The sequence below is a fragment of the Macaca thibetana genome, chromosome 3 (assembly GCF_024542745.1).
Source record: "Macaca thibetana thibetana isolate TM-01 chromosome 3, ASM2454274v1, whole genome shotgun sequence".
Classification (NCBI taxonomy): Eukaryota; Metazoa; Chordata; class Mammalia; order Primates; family Cercopithecidae; genus Macaca; species Macaca thibetana.
Genome location: NC_065580.1, coordinates 67,193,681 through 67,214,366, shown reverse-complemented (window position 1 = coordinate 67,214,366; position 20,686 = coordinate 67,193,681). Strand labels below are relative to the sequence as shown.

The 20,686-nt window shown below is 35.3% G+C and overlaps 2 protein-coding genes across 10 annotated transcripts in view; one reads left to right on the top strand and one right to left on the bottom strand.

Annotated features, from left to right (window-relative positions):
- Positions 1–660, top strand: part of SLC25A40 (solute carrier family 25 member 40) — a 55,101-nt gene extending 54,441 nt beyond the window's left edge. The window contains exon 13 of the transcript XR_007724410.1: positions 304–660. The gene's annotated coding sequence lies outside the window, so the exon portion shown is untranslated. The remainder of the gene's footprint in view (positions 1–303) is intronic.
- A 1,248-nt stretch (positions 661–1,908) lies between these two features.
- RUNDC3B (RUN domain containing 3B) overlaps positions 1,909–20,686 on the bottom strand; it is a 180,518-nt gene continuing 161,740 nt past the window's right edge. For all 9 annotated transcript variants that reach the window (XM_050785280.1, XM_050785281.1, XM_050785284.1 and 6 more), the window contains 2 exons: positions 18,855–18,976; positions 1,909–4,306 (listed from right to left, as the gene is read on the bottom strand). In XM_050785280.1, coding sequence (XP_050641237.1) covers positions 4,161–4,306; positions 18,855–18,976 — 268 coding nt within the window. In that variant the 3' untranslated portion in view covers positions 1,909–4,160. The remainder of the gene's footprint in view (positions 4,307–18,854; positions 18,977–20,686) is intronic.

Sequence of the window (20,686 nt, the reverse complement as noted above, 5' to 3'; positions counted from 1 at the left end):
TCCCAGGTTTTACGTCAGTATTCAAATTTAACTCTCAGCCATATGGGCTTTCCAGACTTTTCAATACATATGTTGCAGGAATTGCAATATTTGTAAACATGCGCCACAACAGTGTTCTTGGTGATGTTTCTCAAACAGCTTTTATTCTATTAACGTTACATTTTCTAACATAAACATTTAGTTGATTAAATGTAAAATTTTAAGAAGGAACATCTTTAATTTTAAATATTAGATGATTGCAACCTTTAATGTAGTACATGTTTGACTTTTTTAAAAAGGCAATTTTTTTTCTTCTTTTTCTAGGAAAACTATTCACGATGGTTATTTAACTGCATGTGTTTTTAAAAATTTTCCCTCTTGGAACAACATCTACTGGGGTCTGTCAAAGGGTGGAGAGTGGGAGGTGGGAGAGGGACAGGAAAAATAACTAATGGGTACTAGGCTTAATACCTGGGTGATGAAATAATCTGTACAATAAACCCCCACGACACACAACTTTACCTATATACAAACCTGCACATGTACCCCTGAACTTAAAATTAAAAACAAATTCTTCCCTCTTTTTGTCTTGGGCACAAGTGTTTGGGGTGTGGACAAGTTTATTGTATCCCTTTTGAATTTTCTTCTAAGATGAACTTTTTAAATAAAAGATTACTGCTTTTATATTATTTTAATCTGTCAGCATTTATTGGGACATTTTTTGTAGTAGGCAGTATAAAAAAAGCACTGGAGACAAGACATTTCAGATATTGTTACTGGCCACAGGAGGTTTCAGAGCTATGACTGATTGCTAGAAGCATGCAAAGGGAGTCATGGGAAATATGGGGAGTTGTTCACTCAGCCTGGGGGCAGAGAAGGGGAGTGGTCAGGAAACCTAAGAGTTGGACTGACAGGCAATCCAATTAGTAAATACGCAGGGAAGTGGGATTCTCAGTAAGGCAGTGGAATTTAGTCCATATGGCTTGAACAAAATGTATACATGGAAATGTGGTAAGAGATCAGACTGGAAATGTAGTCAAAGGCCTTGTGTGCTAAAGGAGGAACAAGAAGGCCATGGGAAGCCTAGGAAAAACTTTCCGGCACAGTTGTAACAGTTAGACTTGGGTTTTGGAACGATAACTAGCAGTATGGAAAATGGGGCTTATGATAAGGTGATCTGTGTTAGAAATCTAAAAGTTTTGGTTTGTATTAAAATACACTTTTTAAATGTACCATAATGAAAAAGAGGTAATTTTATCTTCCCTTTCCTGTCATCAGTTAAAATGACAAATGCTAAAACCAAATCGAAGCTGCTTTGCTTTCAGAAGAGCAGAATGAACCACAGTCTTGTGACGCTTAAGCGGTAATCCAATATGTTTAGCAAAATCTGGACATTTCATCTAATGATAGGAACTTTAACAAATCAGTTTTCTAAGTTGTAAATTTGGGACACATTTATAACCACTTAAAAACTGTATGTAAATCGAATGATTTAACAACTAACTTATGATTTACTTTTTCTGCCAATCATAATTAGTAGCTTGCATTTGGCATTTATCTCTTTAGAACTTTTATATATGATTTTATTTAATGCTTACATCATCCTGATGCCATCTCATAGGTGCCAAGAAGATAGTGATGATTCTTACAAAGAAAGCAAACATGACTATTTTATAATTAAACCAGTAACACTGCCAGAACCACTACTAAACTGTACTGATTCAATAGATGTGTATTCTAAAGCATATCATGTTACTTTTTAAAAATAGGATATTTAACTTGACGTGAGTTGGAATAAGGATTTCTCCGATTCCATTTTCATGTTAGTATTTTAGGTGTGAAACAATATATATTTACCACATTTGCTGAAACAAAAGTTTAGTGTGCAAGTTAAATCAGTTAACCTTTTGTCAAAATAAGACCACCAGGGCATAGTACAAAATGTTTAATATACATGCAACAAGTATAGTATGCATCAAGGCAACAGAATACACATGGAAATATTGGCGTATAATTCAGCATTCTTTTGGAGGTAAGAGGGGTGGGTGAACAGTAAACACTACCAAACTAAAAGATTGAGACATACATGTTTCTTCATGCAAACAGTAACTACCTTTAGTGTGAAATGAACTGTGTAGAAACCTGATTTAATAACAGCAGATGAATTTTACACCAAGATCTCCAAGAAAGGAGGAAAAGTCATGATCCTCAGATGTAATGTTTAAATCTGCATTTAGCAGCATGTTAAGATGCACAAATTATACATTAGACAGATCTGAAAAATTTTATGATTATGGAATCTTGAATTTCCTTCTACATTATAAAAATGTATGTAAAACCATTGTTTAATTACTAAAGGATAATAAATGTTAGTTGAGAGTGGACCATGAATGATAAAGCATTTAAACATTCTGATAGTTCATAGGAAAGCAGCAATAGTGCTCAAGTCTGGGCTAAAATTTTCAAATTTCTGCTTTTCCATTTCCTCACTCCCTTCTCCCAAAGTTTCCATTGTCCTATTATACCTACCTTCCATCCCCCAAGCTGATGAAAACCTGCTTTGGATACTTCACTCACAATCAGGTATACAGAGTTGAGAAACTGAGAACAAAAATGTGTCATTTCTCAAGAATATTTGCATTTCTACAAGTATTAAAGCCTTAAGCTAAAGGAATAAAGCTCTGAATATGTTCTGGCACATCTAAGATAACTTATTTTAAGGGCTTCCAGGCCTTTGTCCCCGAAGTGACACTGTTTGACTGTCTTACATATAAGACTTGCCTTGTTACTACTTACTATCTTAAATTCCAAATTATGAGACTAAGCTGTAAATTTTGCAGAAAACTACCACACTCCTACATTTCTAACACAAAGAATGAATGTGGTAACGTCGGTTCTTGACTCTTCTCAATAAACAAAAATACCATATGAAGTCCCCAATAAGTACTGTGGCCTCATCATGTAAACAATGTATAAAATTTCTTTGGCACAGCTAATCATGTTTTCCTCATATTACTTACTATAGAAAATACATGCCATACATTTTCAGTATGGTGGGATTTTTAGGAATTAATGTAGCTGTTTCAAAAATTCCAAAAGAAATGAAAGTACAGATTACAACTTTTTGTTTGTTTGTTTTAAAAAAAGAAAACTAATTTTACCTGTACATAAGTGTGGGGATTTTTTAACATTTAAATGTTTTAAAATGAGATTATTGTGTGATTAATGCTAGAGGCTATAAAACACATGACACACTTCATTGTTGCACAAACAGGAAAAAGAACCAGCACTGAATATCAGACATATATTAATCAAGTATGATAACTACCCTATTGATCCTTGTTTAAAAGCCTCTCAAATCCTTAACTGAACTTGAACTCTTTCCTGGCAAAACAATTTTTCAACGTTTGTTCTACATTTTGAAATATGTCTAGTATTTGAGGCATACTTGATCATATTTTTAAATTGATAATCTTTTAAGAAAATCTTGAAAAACAGTTTATTCATTTTACCTAAATGGCATAAAATGCTGTAAAATATTTTCCTTGTGGCACTAACAAATTAAGTCAGTAACTACCAAAACAGACACATTCCTATGGAAATTATAAAATGTTAAGTGGAATGTTGAGTTGATACCAAATGGTAAATATTAAAGAAAAACTGAATAAGCCACTGTGAGAATGCAGCTGAGAACCTTCCCCTGATATTAAAAACAAGGCATTTAAAGCATAGAACTTACGAAGAAATTAATGAAAAAATGAAATTAACTTTTTTTTTTTTTTTAAATCTGAAAGAATGAAAAAATACTTAGCTTAAGTCTCTGGAATAAACCTTTGAAGTCAGTCTCTGGCCACTAAGGTATATTTAAATATATAAAAATCAGCTGAACAATATGTACAATTTGCTATGAACTATTTGGTGGATCTTTGAAAGTTTTTTTGTTTTAAAGCCTATTCCTTTCTGAACTTTCTCAATGACAAATATAAGAATTTTAAAACTGAAAAATGGCGGGATCATTGTTTTTCACTCAAAATCTCTTATCTGGAGTGGATTCTCTCTAAGCAATAGACTTTCAGACATGTACCAGAACAATATAAAATTTCAAAGGTCTTCCCAGCAGTCAAACATATGTAAATTAAACATTTACAACATAAAAACTTTTGGCTTTTACATAAACATTTTCAGGATGGAGTTAGGCCTGGACTTGTCATCTCTGTTGTAGGACTTGCAAGGTAGTCATTAGATTTTAAGCTTGTTAGAGACTTGTAACTTGCCACTGACGTTAGAGATCCACAGAGGCCAAGTAATGAGGGAGTATCTTCTTTACCTGAAAATTACAATTAAATAGCAAATAATTAATTGCCCTTCAAGAATGATACAAATAAGATCCTAAAACCATTAGAAATTTCCATAGTTTACAAGATATTGCAAATATATGTAACTATTAAGTCAAAGATCTAGATCTCAGTATCTTTGCTTTTTTGGCGGTTTCAACATCACCCTTAAACATTATAAAAGATTATTTGTGCTGCTCATAAAAGTTCTAGATATGGAAGTTTGAGATACCAAGTTTTAAAGCAACAATAAAATATTTACCTTTTTGGAGAACATGGTTATGTCCCGTTAGTAAAAATCTAAACTGAAGTAACAGTTAACAGTCCCCAGGCCACAGAAATACCAGGAAATCCGTATTTTGTTACAGCAATATATTAGAAGAAGGTGGAAGCTGGTTGGGACTGCCCCAACTCAATAGGAAGGCTTGATTTGGGGAGACTTTATTCATTTAGTAAACATTTATTCAGTATCCACTATGCATCAGGAACCTAATGTTAAGTGTTGAATTTCAGTAGACCCATGAAGGAGGAATGAGTACACCTGTTTCCATGGCTGGGGTAAAACAAGTTCTTTCCAAACTGGGTAAGTTTCAACCTGCAGTCTGCCTCAGTGTGCTGCAGTGTGATGCAACTGGCTATGCGGCTGGCTTGGGGCTATGAAAGGCTAATGACTCTGAATAATTAGGAGGTTTCCAAAGAAGATGGAAAACTTAGGCTTTACACAGTTATAGAAGTTAAGCTGAGCCAAATATCAGATGTTTCTGAATATTACATATTGTTTTAAACAGCCCTGTGAAATACTCCCATAGTCCTTTGTACTTACCCCACCTTGTCATACTGTATGATAACTGTGGGGCAACTCCTACCTTTATTAGACTGTAATAATATCCTTGAGAAAGGATATAGACATTGTGGTGTTCATTATATCCCCAGTGCCTAGGACACAGCAGATGTTCAAGTATCTATATAATTAATGAATGATGAATCAGTGGAACTGCATTTGTACTCAATATAGCTCTTATATTCTTTTTAAATGTATGACTCTGGGCAAGGCATCTTCTCTGAGCCTGTTTCTTTCCTTTGAAATCGGAACAGATACCAGAAAATAACAGGCTATGCCAATTAACTTCACAGTTTTTTTGACCAGTAAAATACAGGAACATGTAATGGTATTAGGAAAAGATATGGAACAGTAGTTGTTACATTCAGATTTAAATTGTTTATCATATTATGTTAGGATGAAAAAGTCTGTGTGTTCTAAGTATCCTTTTAATGTTTAAGCTTTGAGACTCACTTCAGGCCAAAATCACCTCTCTGGAGTTTTTGCTAAAAGCCCCAGGGGCTCAACTGCTTTGGATAGTTTCTTCAAATTTCTACTCAATTACTGACCTTGAAACTTTTTAAAAAATGTACTGCTGATTATGTATACGTGTATAACTATTTACTTAATTGTGGCAAATATATATATATATATGTATGTGTGTGTGTATATATATATAAAACATACAGTTTACTATTTTAGCCATTTTAAATGTAGAATTCAGTGGCATGAATTATATTCACACTATTGTGCACTCATCACCACTATTTCCAAAATTTTTTATCCCTCCAATTTTTTTCCTCAAAATATTGTTTTGTTTATGGAGGACCTTAAAATTTCTACATAGATCTGATGCTTTCTAGCACTGTCATACAAGTGATGTGTGTGTGTGACTTGAGAAATGAGAGGCATTTTGCAATTAAGATCTGTGTTCCCCTTTCTCAGAAGATAATTTACACATAATGCAACAAACAGCATCTGTCTTCTAAATTATGGTAAGAAATCTGTCCAAAATTGGGCCAACTTTCAGTTTAATATTCCTATTAAATAACAAAGGGGGACCTACCCCTGAATCTGCTTCAAAAAAGTAATGGATTTTGGTTTTTTTCTTTTTTACTGCAACTCAGTATGACAAATTCCTGCCTGAAGAGAGATGGCAAAAGGAGTCAGAAATGTTTCCCCTTTAAAGTAGATACCCAGTCATGGACAAATCCTTCTGGGTTTGCCCCTACAATAAAGTGGAGAAGCCCAAATTTGCTGGGTCGTTTGCAAATAAAAATGAAATCTCCTAAGTAGAGTGTTGAAGCCGGGGTGGCCTTTAATATTATTAATGCCATCTAATATTATTTATTACAATTTGGATAGAAAATAAAGAGGCTAAGTTTTTTGATATCTTGAGATTTCAAACTCATTCTTATTTTACAAGTACCCAAAATAGCTGAGAGAAGAGAGTTACTCTGATTTTGCCCAAGTGTCAACAACAAAATATTTAACAATATAAACTGATAACAGTAACTAATATTTATTGATAACCACAATCCAGGCCCTGTGTTAAGTGCTTTACGTGAGTTTCTTAATCATGAAAAATCCCATGAAGATCTGTAAGTATCTTCATTTTGCAGATGGGGAGAAATATGTGGCCAAGAGGGCCATATACATAGTAAGAAGAAATAAATGAAATCAAGTCCTCTGAATTCAGACTACCTTCTTGGTCACACTCTTGTATAGAAGGGAATCCATAAAACCTTTTACATAGGGGATTACGTGTTTAGCTTGTATTTTCAATACTTGAAGGCTTTGTGAAGCGTGATTTTGAAGGATATAAATAAGAAAACGGACACAGGGAAACAAATACGAAGTCTATGGCAGTTGCCTGAACCAGTTGGTAGTAGAAGGGATACAGACAATAGAACAGACAGAGAAATCTTAAGAAAGTCAAAGTGGTAGGACTTGGTGATAGCAAAATGTTAGGTGACAGGAGCCATGAATGACTCAGTAGGGTTTTAGACTCGCCAAGAATTCCCTTTTCGAAAAATAAAGTGGGACAACTGGATATCCATGTACAAGAGAATGAAGATGGATCCTTAGCTCACACAGTATTCAAAAATTAACTCAAAATGCATCAAAGACTTGAAAGTAAAAGAGCTAAAATGATAAAATTCTTAGAAGGTAATACAGGTATAAATCTGCATGACCTTTGATTTGGCAAAAATTTTTTAGATATGACACCAAAAGCACAAGTAACCAAAAACTAGATAAATAGGACTTCATCAAAATTAAAAACTTTGGGAGTCAAAAGACACTAGCAAGAAAGTGAAAAGATACCAAAATCGAGAATATATTTGCAAATCACACATAAGGATCTGATATCCAGATTATACATACAGAATTACTACAACTCATCAATATAAGGGATAGCCATGTGATTTTAAAATGGTCAAAGGATTTGAATAAACATTTCTCTAAAGCTGATACATATATGGCCAATAAGCACATGAAAAGACTCTCAACATCATTATTCATTAGGGAAATGCAAATCAAAACCACAATCAGATATTACTTCTACACATTGGGATGGCTATAATAAAAAAATAGACAGTAACAAGTGTTGGTAAGGATGCAGAGAAATTGAAAGCCTCATACATTGCTGATGGAACTGTAAGATGGTGCAGCCACTTTGGGAAACAGGTTGGCAGTTCCTCAAATAGTCAAACATATGATCCAGTCAATTCCATTCCTAGGTGTATACCCAAGAGAAGTAGACATATGTTCATATAAAAACTTGTACATGAATCTTCATAGCAGCATTATTCATAATAGTGTATGATTCCATTATATAAAATGTTCAGAACAGACAAATCTAGAGATAGAAAGTAGATTAGCAGTTGCCAGGAGATAAGGAAGGGTAAATTGGAACTGAGTACTAACAGGTACAGGCCTTCTTTTGGGTGGGGAGTGATGACTGTACAAACTGTGAATGTTCTAATCACCACTGAACTGTACACTTTAAGATGGTGAATATTATGTTATATAAGTGGATTATATTTTAAAAGGAAGTATTGATACAACTTGGATAGATCTCAACAGAAGTGTGCTCAGTGGAAAAAGCCAATCCCAACAGTCTATATACTATATGTCTAAAATATATACATATACATATATATAGTAGTTATATAAACTGTATGATTTATATAGCACTCTTGAAATGACAAAATTACAGTAATGAAGAACAAATTAAGAGTTTGCATAGATTAGGGATGGCACAGAGATAGGATAGGGCTGGAGAGTTTATGGATGTAGTTACAAAAGGGCTGCACAAGAGATCCTTGTGGTACTATTCTGTCTTGATTTGGTGGTTTGTACACAAAACTACATGTGTGCTAAAACAGCACAGAACTAACCACACTCATTGTGTACATGTAAATCTGAATGAAATGAGTGGTTGGGTTAATTTCAAGATCATGGCTATGATACTGGTGTAAATTGGGTTAAGGATACATCCAGTACCATTCTCTGTACTATTTGTTCCACTTACATGAGAATGTAATTATCTCAAAGTAGAAAGTTAAATTTTAAAAAGGAGGTAGCTAGAGAAATTCCTTAAAATGTGATATGTATTCAGGGAAAAGTGCAGTATATGAAGGAATACTAACCATAGCATAATAACCTTGTGCATACATATTTTTGCCTTGATTATCTTCAGGGTAAATTCCTAGATAAATGAATGCAGAATTAGAAAGTAAATGCATATGTAGGATTGTGTTAATTTTAAATTAGAGAGAACTCACAACGTATTTCTTGCAATTTGCTTGTTTACTTTTGAGTCTCAAGAATGTTTTACAGTTTTCCTCATACAGGAATAAATTTGACAAGAAATGTGCTGAGTCTCAATATTTCATGTTCTATGTTGCTACTTCAAGTTGTCTTTTCTCCTACCACTGGATTATCTCACTGGTTATGTGAACGCTATTGATTTCTGTGTGATAATTTTATGTCCTGCTACTTTTCAGGACTACTTTTATTGTTTAAATTAGTGTATTACTTCTCAAATGTTTTCCAGGCTCATGAAACCATCTGCAAAAATCCAATTCTCATGTTGTGAAATTTCTTCCCTACATGCGTTAGCTAATACCTGTAGTATAATATTAAAAAGTGGTGGAAACAATGGGTATCTTTACTTTGTTCCTGATCTAAATGTTTCCCCATTAAGTAATATGCTAGCTTTAGGAAAAAGATAGACACACAGACACATATATTCATGGAAAGAAAGCATTCTTCAATTCTTGGTTCTTGAATGTCTTTATCACGTACGTAAGTGTTGGATTCTGCCGAAGGTTTTTTTGGCATCTGTGGAAGTAGCCTGTTCTATCTCAGCTCTATTAATATGGTATATTACATTAATGGATTTCCATTTATTGAGTCACATTATGGAACATCATATTCCTGGAATAAATTCACTTTGTCGTGGGGTATCATTTTTTATCAGTTGCTAAATTATCTTCACTCTCATATTATTTAGAACTTTTAAATTAATATCCATAAGTGATGTTGGTCTATAATTTTTCTTTTTCATACTGTATTTATCAGGTTATATCTATTTCCTAAAAGAATTATAAAAATTTTCTTCATTTTTTATGCTTTGGAATAATAATTTATGAGACACTATGAATATTGGTCTTTGACAATTACGTAGAAGTCCCCTGAGAAACCAGGTGAGCCTGGTGCTTTTCTGTGGAGTAGTTCTTTAATAATTTTCTCTATTTCTTTTCTGGAAATTGGCCTGCCTAAGATTTCTACCTCTAGTGTGTCCAATTTTGGTAAAGTATATTTATGCAGGAAACTGTTTCATCTAAGTTTTCATATTTATTTGCAGAGAAGTTTGCAAAGTAGTCTCTTAATGAGTTTTAAATTACTTATTTTTCAGTGATCATTTCCCCATTTCAGTTATTTTTATTTGTTCTCCATTTTGTGATTAAATTAGCTGTGTGTCTAATTTGTTAATTAAAAACAGATTTATTTAGATCTATTTTTCTATTCCTTTTGCATTTAGTGGCAATTTTATCTTTATTATTTCCTTGTGTTTTTGGTTACTCTGTTTTTCTTTTTTTCTTGCTTTTTGAACTGGGGAATTCATTTATCTTCTTACATTTTTATTGATAAACATAAATAAAAGTTATAAATTTCCTCAGCTCATTGCTTGAAGTAAATCCCATAATATCTGATGTGCAGACTTTTCATTGTCCTTGCTTTTTTAGAAATTCTTTATTTCAGTTTCTTTTTTTGTTCTAAGATGGTGGATTAGAGGCTTTTAGCATGCCTCAGCCACTTGGAAATAGCAAGATAGTGCATAAAGAGCAACTCTGTGGGCTTTAATTCAGTATGGAAAACAGGAATCCACCAGAATCATGAAAGACACCCTAGGAGAGAATGCAGTCAAACAGCCCCTTGCTGATAAAAGTGAGTAAAGCCCCAGTAGGAGAGAGGGGCAGAGAGCCTCCCTCTGTGACTCACCTTTCCACTGAGCAACCCTGGCCAAGGGAGAACACTTTGTTTCACCCAAGCCCTGCACCTAACTCCTGGGCTCAAACAACCCTCCTAGGTAGCTGGGATTACAGGCATGCATCACTGCACCAAGCTTATGTTTTCTTTATGAGCTAACTTCTGAGCATTTTTGGGACTGTTCTATCTGTACTTAAGAAGAAGGTATATTATCTATTTTCAGGTTATAAAGTTCCATAGAGCATAAGATATACCCTAGTGATTATGTTGTTTAGGTGTATTATATTCTTTTTTGTCTATTTGTCTTATACTGAGAATAGTATAAGTCTCCAACTGTCACTGGATTTCTATCTATGTCTCCTTATATAAAGGGGGATGTCATTATTTGTTGTATAATCCTATTATATCTTAATTGTGTTTTTAGCATTTAAACATATCTTTCCTTATAATGTTTAATGCATTTTGGTTTAAAATCTACCCATCTGATATAAGGGTTGCCACCCTGCTTTCTTTGTGTTTTTTGGTTTTGTTTGGTTTTTTTGTTTTTGAAACAGAGTCTCACTCTAGCACCCAGGCTGGAGTACAGTGGCACAGCAGCTCACTGCAATCTCAGCCTCCCAGGTTCAAGCAATTCACCTGCCTCAGCCTCCCCAGTAGAAGGGATTACAGGGGCCCACCACCGCACCTAGCTAATTTTGTATTTTTAATAGAGACAGGGTTTCACCATGTTGGTCAGGCTGGTCTCGAACTCCTGACCTCAAGTGATCTGCCCACCTCAGTCTCCCAAAGTGTTGGGATTACAGGCATAAGCCACCATGCCTGGCCCCTTCTTTGCATTTTTATTTGCCTGTTACACATTTGTCTATTCCTTTATGTTTAACCATTCAGAATAAATCATGATTTTGTTGTAATTTTATGTATATAGTTATATTTACTGTTTCTCTCCTTGGTATATGTTGTTTGCCATTTCATTAATTTCTTTTGATAGTCTTTCTGCTGTGACAAATTATTTTTCTTTGTTAAATTTGCTGTTTCTCTTTCTCGATGACAAAGTTGCTCTTTTTTAAAAAAAATTATATATTTAGGAAGGTTTGTATTTTAGTTCTAGTTGTTACTTTTATACAAGTAGACAAATCTAATGCCAACCTCATTCTTTTCTCCCTTTCTAGTTTGTTTCATCATTTTGCCTGGAAGTCATCAGTATGTTTTCATTATTGTTACTATGTAATAATTTTAGTAGAATTTGTCTTGTAGGTGATTACTTCAGGTACATTTTCTTTAGTACTTGGTTAGATTTTTCAATTTGTATATTATGTCTTCATTTACTTCCAAACGTTTTTCTTGAATGATAGATTTTGGTATTAGTTCTGTTCCACTATTTTATCTTCTCCAGTAACTCTATAAACATGTAAATTTGATATTATTGTCTTCCAATTCAACCACTTCATAACTCATTTTACTTCTTTCTTTATCTCACTTTCATTCTCTTGGTGGTTTTCCCATTTTTCTTCAATGCTTTAGATTAAGTTTTATTTCAAATCCATTCTTCTTAGATACCTTGTATTAGTCCATTTTCACACTGCTGATAAGGCATACCTGATACTTGGAAATTTACAAAAGAAAGAGGTTTAATGGATTCACACTTCCACGTGACTGGGGAAGCCTCACAATCATGGTGGAAGGTGAAAGGCACATTTCACATGGCAGCAGACAAGAGAAGAGAGCTTATGCAGGAAACTCCCCTTTTTAAAACCATCAGATTTGGTGAGACTCATTCACTATCATGAGAAAAGTACCGTAAAGTCCTGCCCCCATAATTCAATCACCTCCCACCAGGTTCCTCCCATAACATGTGGGAATTGTGAGAGTTACGATTCAAGATGAGATTTCAGTGGGGACAGCCAAACCATATCATTCTGCCTCTGGCCTTTCCCAAGTTTCATGTCTAACATTTCAAAACTAATCATGCCTTCCCAACAGTCCCCCAAAGTCTTAACTCATTTCAGCATTAACTCAAAAGTCCAGAGTCCAATGTCATCTGAGACAAGGCAAGTTCCTTCTACCTATGAGCCTGTAAAATCAAAAGCATGTGAGTTACTTCCTAGATACAATGAGGGTACAGGCAGTGGGTAAATACAGCTGTTCCAAATGGGAGAAATTGGCCAAAACAAAGGGGCTGCATACCCCAAGCAAGTCCGAAATCCAGCAGGGCAGACAAATCTTAAAGTTCCAAAATGATCTCCTTTGACTCCATCTCTCACATCCAGGTCATGCTGATGCAAGGGATGGGTTCCATGGTCTTGGGCAGCACTACTCCTGTGGTTTTGCAGAGTACAGCCTCGCTTCTGGCTGTCTTCACAGGCTGGTGCTGAGTGTCTGTGGCTTTTCTGGGTGGATGATGCAAGATGTCAGTGGATCTACAATTCTGGGATCTGGAGGACAGTGGTCCTCTTCTCCCATCTCCACTAGGTGGTACCCCAGTAGGGACTCTGTGTGGGGGTTCTGATCCCACATTTCCCTTCTGCACTGCCCTAGCACAAGTTCTTCATGAGGGTCCCACCCCTGGCAGCAAACTTCTGCCTGGGCATCCAGGTATTTCTTTACACCTTCTGAAATCTAGGCAAAGGTTCCCAAACTCCAATTCTTGTCTTCTGTGCACTTGCAGGCTCAACACCACATGGAAGCTGCCAAGGCTTGGGGCTTGCACCCTCTGAAGCCACAGCCCAAGCTCTATGTTGGCCTCTTTCAGCCACAGCTGGAGCAACTGTGACACAGGGCATCAAGTCCCTAGTCTGCATACAGCACAAGGATCCTGGGCCCAGCCCATGAAACCATTTTTTACTCTGAGGCCTCCAGGCCTGTGGTGGGAAGAGCTTCCATGAAGACCTCTGACATGACCTGGAGATATTTTCCCCATTGTCTTGGGGGATTAGCATTCAGCTCCTTGTTATTTATACAAATCTCTACTGGCTTGAATTTCTCCTCAGAAAATGGGATTTTCTTTTCTACCACATTGTCAGGCTGCAAATTTTCTGAACTTTTATGCTCTCCTTCCCTTATAAACTGAATGCCTTTAACAGCACCCAATCACTCTTGAATGCTTTGTTGCTTAGAAATTTCTTCCACCAGATACCGTAAATCATCTCTTTCAAGTTCAAAATTCCAGAAGTCTCTATGGTAGGGGCAAAATGCTGCCAGTCTCTTTGCTAAAACATAACAATAGTCACCTTTGCTTTAGTTCCCAACAAGTTCTTCATCTCCATCTGAGACCACTTCAGCCTGGATTTCATTGTCCATCTCATTATCAGCATTTTGGTCAAAGACATTCAACAAGTCTCTAAGAAGTTCCAAACTTTTCCACATTTTCCTATTTTCTTCTGAGCTTTCCAAACTGTTCCAACCTCTGCCTGTTACCCAGTTCCAAAGTCCTTTCCACATTTTTGGGTATCTTTTCTGCAGTGCCCCACTCTACTGTTACGAATTTACTATATTAGTCCACTTTCATACTGCTAAGACATACCCAAGACTGGGCAATTTACAAAAAAAAAGAGGTTTCATGGACTCACAGTTCCACGTGGCTGAGGATGCCTAACAATCATGGCAGAAGGTGAAAGGCACATCTCACATGGTGGCAGATAAGAGAGCTTGTGCAGGGAAACTCCCCTTTTTAAAACCATCAGATCTTGTGAGACTCATTCACTATCATGAGAACAACACGGGAAAGACTCACCCCAATAATGAAATCATCTCCCACTGGGTTCCTCACATGACACATCATTTCTTCTTGGACATTGATGTTCTTAGGTTTTGATTTCCAATTTGAAATGTTTCTGTCTTATGACTAATTGCTTGTTGGAGGATATTTAATACAATTATATGATTTTATGAAAGTATCAAATTATCACATGTACCCCCCAAAATATGTATATCCATTATGTATCAATTTTAAAAGTTACTTGAATAGGATATGAAAATTATATGGTTTTATAACATTTTTTTTTTCCTGCTTCAGTATTGCTTTCCTGGGCAGTGAAGTTCATCGGCTTAATTATTGTTCTCAATTTACGTGATTTTTAAAAATTAATTTTGCAAGGTAGAACCAACCCAAATGCCCATCAGTCAACAAGTGGATACAGAAACTGTGGTATATATATATAATGGAATACTACTCAGTCATAACAAGGAATGAATTAATGGCATTTGTAGCAACCTGGATGAGATTAGAGACTATTATTTCTAACTGAAGTAACTCAGGAATGGAAAACCAAACATTGTATGTTCTCACTCATAAGTGGCAGCTGAGCTATGAGGATGCAAAAGCATAAGAATGACACAAAGGACTTTGGGGACTCAGAGGAAAGGAGTGGGAAGGGGGTGTGGGATAAAAGACTACAATTGGGTGCAGTGTACACTGCTCAGGTGATGGGTGCACCAAAATCTCACAAATCACCACTAAAGAACTTACTCATGTAATCAAACATCACCTGTTCCCCAATAACCTATGGAAATAAAAAATTTAAAAAAATAAAAATAAAAAAATACTCAATTTTAAAGAAAGAAAAAAATAGTTTTGCATAGACAGTGTGTTTGCTCCTCAGGATTTCTATGGAAAGGGCTATTTGATTTGGATGGTTTATGAAATTTTAAATTCAAGAGTACCTGTTGAGGTTCAATCAGGCTGATGGGAAAAATATTAGAGAATTATAGAAATAGACACAAATCTTGGAAGGCCAGAGGTTTGCATAACTTCGGTAATAGATCTGGCTAAAGGTGGTATGATCCCTTTACCTTTAAACAAATTAAAATAGTAATAAAGAAAGGCAGAGTAGTTTATCTAGCTAGCTTGTTTACTCATGTGATCTTAAGACTAACTTTTGATGTACCCTGGGTGCTTAAGTGCTTTTTTTTTTTTTTTTTTTTTTTTTTTTTTTTTTGAGACGGAGTCTCGCTGTGTCTCCCAGGCTGGAGTGCAGTGGCGTGATCTCGGCTCACTGCAAGCTCCGCCTCCTGGGTTCACGCCATTCTCCTGTCTCAGCCTCCCAAGTAGCTGAGACTACAGGCGCCCGCCACCACGCCCGGCTAGTTTTTTGTATTTTTAGTAGAGACGGGGTTTCACCATGTTAGCCAGGATAGTCTCGATCTCCTGACCTCGTGATCCACCCGCCTCGGCCTCCCAAAGTGCTGGGATTACAGGCTTGAGCCACCGCGCCCGGCCGCTTAAGTGCTTTTTACTCAGGAAGCCCACAATGTCAATTACCCTCTAATGGTGTTGACTCAAGCTTTTGTTAATTAATCTTACTGAATAAATACAACTCTGACTAGCTGATCAGGGCCCAGTCACAACTGTTCACAGGACTCAGCAGACAGCCTGTAAGCAGCTCGGACCTTCAGTTGGACTGGCAGAGCAGAATATCTCTGTGTCAGTGTACTTTATTCATCCGTTGCTGGGTCAGAGGTCTGCAAGGGACAGACTCCCCACAGCTCTTGCCCCCTCCAGAGAAGTGCTGCTGCAAGTAAATTCTTCAATAAGTGTGCCAAAGTATGTTGTTGTTGTTTGTTTTTATTGTATGGCTTTTCTGGCTTTAAATTTACCTTCTTAACACTGCTTCTCTGCATCCCACATGTACTTTACCAGAATGCTGTTTTCATATGTCCACACTTAAGGTTGACTTTATCTTTCTAGAGGTGATTTTTGATCAATCTTAGGCCTTCCACAAACATCCCAATTCCTTCTTTTGCAGAGTTTAATTTTTCCTCGACCCCTGTGCTCACAGCTTGTTACAGGAGCATGAGAGCCTGCTTATATTTGGTATTTATTTTTCTACTCCCAGGCAATTTGAAGTTTGTTTATTTAGTGTCTGCTATTTATGCTGAAAGCTTCGGTTTTGTGTGGTTTTATTTGTTCTCTTTTATTATATTTTTATAGGATATGCTGATTCAAACCTGCATCACTGCTATTACCTCAGCTATCCAAAATTCCCCAAATTTTTAAAATCAGATTTCAGAATTCTAGGAATCTTACTAACTCATCATGAGAACATGTTTCCTTCCTGGTCACCAGTTTTTTGTAGTCTATTATGTTTACCATGCAGCCCCCTTTTTGTTGGGTGGCAGTTGGTAGATTTTTGGTTAATTTTTACTCGTTTTATTAAATAATTGGTCATGGAAACTGTAAGTAACTTTTAATCTGCTATTAAACATTGAGTTATTGAAGACAATACAGTTGTTTTTATAGTGTCAAAATGTTCATTATTACTCTTGTCCTGTTGATATCAAAATACCTATAATAAAAATTAGAGTAAAATCCTAAATAAATGCCTTTTAGATGAAGAATCATAAATACATTCATTCATAGTATGAATTAGCTTTTAAAATATACACATTATAGATTATGGCAGTGAATCCAAGTTACTATTAGATTTATTTAAAAAAGTACTAAAATGTTAAAATAGATTAAGGCCCTTTGAGAACATTTCAACAAACAACTTAAAGAAAGCAGAAAATTCAGTTCAACACAATATTTACACTGCCTGAGCCTGCTGGTTAAATGAATTTCTACTTTATTCCTCACATCCTATGTCATTATATGGTTACTTGATCAATAAATGTTTAATAAGTTGCCCATCATGTGTCAGCCTCCAGTCATACACTGGTGAAAATGATGGATAAGATTTTTACCCTCATGAACCTTACAGTTCAGAGGGGGTTTACAGATAAGAATCATAATAAAATGCATGGCAGTATGATACAGCATGACTGGGATGGGCTGGGGATGAGATGAGGATGGGGGTGGCTATTTATGATATGGCAGTCAGTGAAAGCTTCTTTAGAAAGATGACATTTGAAGAGAATCTACCATGCAAAGGCCTTAAGAAAGAAGCTTTGGGGCAGTGGAAAAGGCAAGTGCAAAGACAGTCAGGTAAGAACCAGCCTGAAGAAATACCTAGGTCAGTTTGCCGTGGTACACAGACCAAGGAAAAGAATGGTATGAAATGAGGCAGATGCTAGCAAGGACAAGATCAAGTAGGAGGCTAGGAAAAGCAGTTTGGATTTTATTCTAATTGACATTGAAAGCCATTGGAGAGTTTTAAGCAGACTTAACAATATTTTCTGGTTTAAGTTTTTAAAGGTCACTGATTACTACATGGAGAATGGACTGTGAGGGGGCAAGCAGCTTGCTCCAAGTGGCAGAGACTAAGGTTGTAGTAATGGAGAAGATAATGAGTAAATGTATATAGCATGTTTTATATGGGAGCTGACAGGACTTGTTTATAAATTGACTGTAATTGTAAGGAGAAAGAATAGAATCTAGGATAATGGCTATAGTGCCAATACTTATTGCAAGACAGAAGGCAGGGTAAAAATTGGAGGCTTAAGTGAATGCAGGTTCCCCTTAGGTAGGGGATTCTCTTTCTTCCCCTATCTCTCATATATACCCGAAGTCATAAACTGAGAGGAAAGAAAGAAAGATAAAAGACTGAGAACCAGATCATACCAGTGAACTCATCCAATCCAAAGTGCTGGAGTAACAGCTTTAACCTATGCTGAAGAAGAGAAAGAAAAGAGCTTTGAACCGAATAGATGACTGGTTTTAAAACCAATAGGTTGAGTCTTAGAAACTGATGTGGGACCATATAATTCAAACTAGCCTGAAAAGTTTGACCAAATGATGTGGGAAGATGCAACCCAAAGGGAAGAGAGGCTGATATTGCACATCTGAAAGCAGTAATAGGAAAAAAAAAAACTTTTATGTTTGTTCCTGAAGATTTTAAAAATACTCAATAAACCAAGTACCATGAGTGATTCAAGAATGAGAAAGTGGTCAGTTATGTCAGAAGCTGCTGAGAAGTTTAATGGAATAAGACAGAACTGACTTTAGCAGTTCTCTGCAATATGTTAATAGCTGATTACCTTGATGAGTCCTTTTATTAAAGTGACATAAAAGCCAGATTGGCGGGGTAAAAAAAGAGTACAGGAAGTGAGTAAATGAAGGTAACAATTAAAGACAAATGTTTTGAGAAGGTTAGCCACACACACACACACACACACACACACACACACCCCAGAAAGACACAAAGGCAGACCATTTTTAATCATAACAGCTGCTTAATTTCCAGCATGATTCACAGAGATGTCACTATCATTCTCTGGCAATCATCTGCAACCAAAATATGGATGGTGCAGGAAAAGAGTAATTTTCAGATAGTTCTTTGTTTTCTTACCTTCACTCATTATATTTAATGTGTCTTGTTTTCCATCTCCTTCTTGTGACTGACCTGGATCCAGTGAAGTCTGAGAAAGGCTAACTTCTGCTGATAACTGGTCAAGACTTTGATAACTTTTCCTGTAAAGCAAGGATGAAATACTACTTGAATTTCTTTTCACAAAAAAAGAATTTCTTGAGTGGTTCTTTAATGGTTTTCAATATGTTAAATTTCTGGTTAAAATTCTCCCCATCATTTCTCCTAAATTTTGCTTCGTATTTTTTGCTTCAGTATGATCTCCTCCATCATACTTTCCCTCTATCCTCTTTCAAAGCATATCTGTTTAATCCATTGGAAAACAGGAAAAAAAAGACAATTTGTCAGACATAATCTTCATACCAATTTTTGATTACATAGATGGTTAAGAAATGGGAACTTCTGATTATTACCAATTTTCAAAGAACAGAAAATCTTCACATTACTCTTAATGAAGATATAAAATTGGCATAACAATAATGACCTAGTGTCTCTTAAGCACTTCAGAATTCTTCAGTGCCTTGACATTATTACAGATTATATAGCAACAAAAACAAATTATTATTACAAATTCCTGTAATTAAGAAGTTTAAAAAGTGCTGGGTAATAAAATACCTGTTTGTATTAATATGCATCAAGATGATTAAATTCCTCTCATCTAGTTGCTATTTTGAGGCCCATTTTCTATTAAGCTAATAAAAAGTTAATTATATTACATGTTAAATTCAGTTATAAATGGAAAGTTAATGAAAGCTTATTATTAACCTTTCCTCATATTTGGTTCTTCAGGATAAAACCAACCCAAAAGATAAACGCAGCTTTGGTTGTTACACTTTACATAACAGGACAGAATTATTATTTCCATATATAAGTGGTCTAGAGAAAGAATATGTTTTTCAGCCTCAATATCTATTATTTCCTAAGGTAGCCAAACACCACCTAATTTCCTAGAAATATATTTTACAATAATTTTTATAGGAATGTACATATAATTTAAATTATCTATTTCACAGTTATCTCTAGTCATATACACAAAAGTAGACTTAGTTACAGGTTTCCAAAAATATGTATATTAAATGTGATTTGAATGTTTATATGTAGTCTCCATTTTATGTTAATTCACGACTCCATTAAAAATGGGGAGGAAGGGGGGAAATAATTTAGTAACTGAATAACAAACTAGATTCACTGTTTAAAAAAAAGCAAAGCCCAACAGGTTTTACCAAGTTACTTTTAATTGCTTTTGTACATATTCTCTATCAATTTTATTAAGATTTTATAGGATTTCATAACGAGTAGATATATACAACAGGCAAATATTTGTCTTTCTAAGAAGTGAAGAATGAGGTGACAGAATAACTTTACCAGCTTACAAAACAGTGTTCTCACTTTATAATTTGATGACTTTTAAATGCTTATAGTATTAAAGTCCTTAGTTAAAACAATTTTTAACTACCAGGAAATTCTACTGTTGCAGAAAACTTATGATCACAACAGGTAACATTTATATGAGCTATGCAATAAAAATGATATCTAATATTTATATAGCTTACTATATGTTAATCACTTGTCTACATATATATGAATTTATTTCATCCTCATAACTACCATAAGCAGCTAGAATTATTACTATCTGCACTTTATGTCAGAATAAACTGGGTCACAAAGAGATTAGATTTAAACCTGTTAGTCTGGCTCTAATTTTCTCTCTTAAATACTATGCTATCTACTACCTAGTATAGGAAGAAAAGATCTGGCTTCCTATTTTATTAGAAATCCTTCTCTGGCCGGCATGGTGGCTCGCACCTGTAATC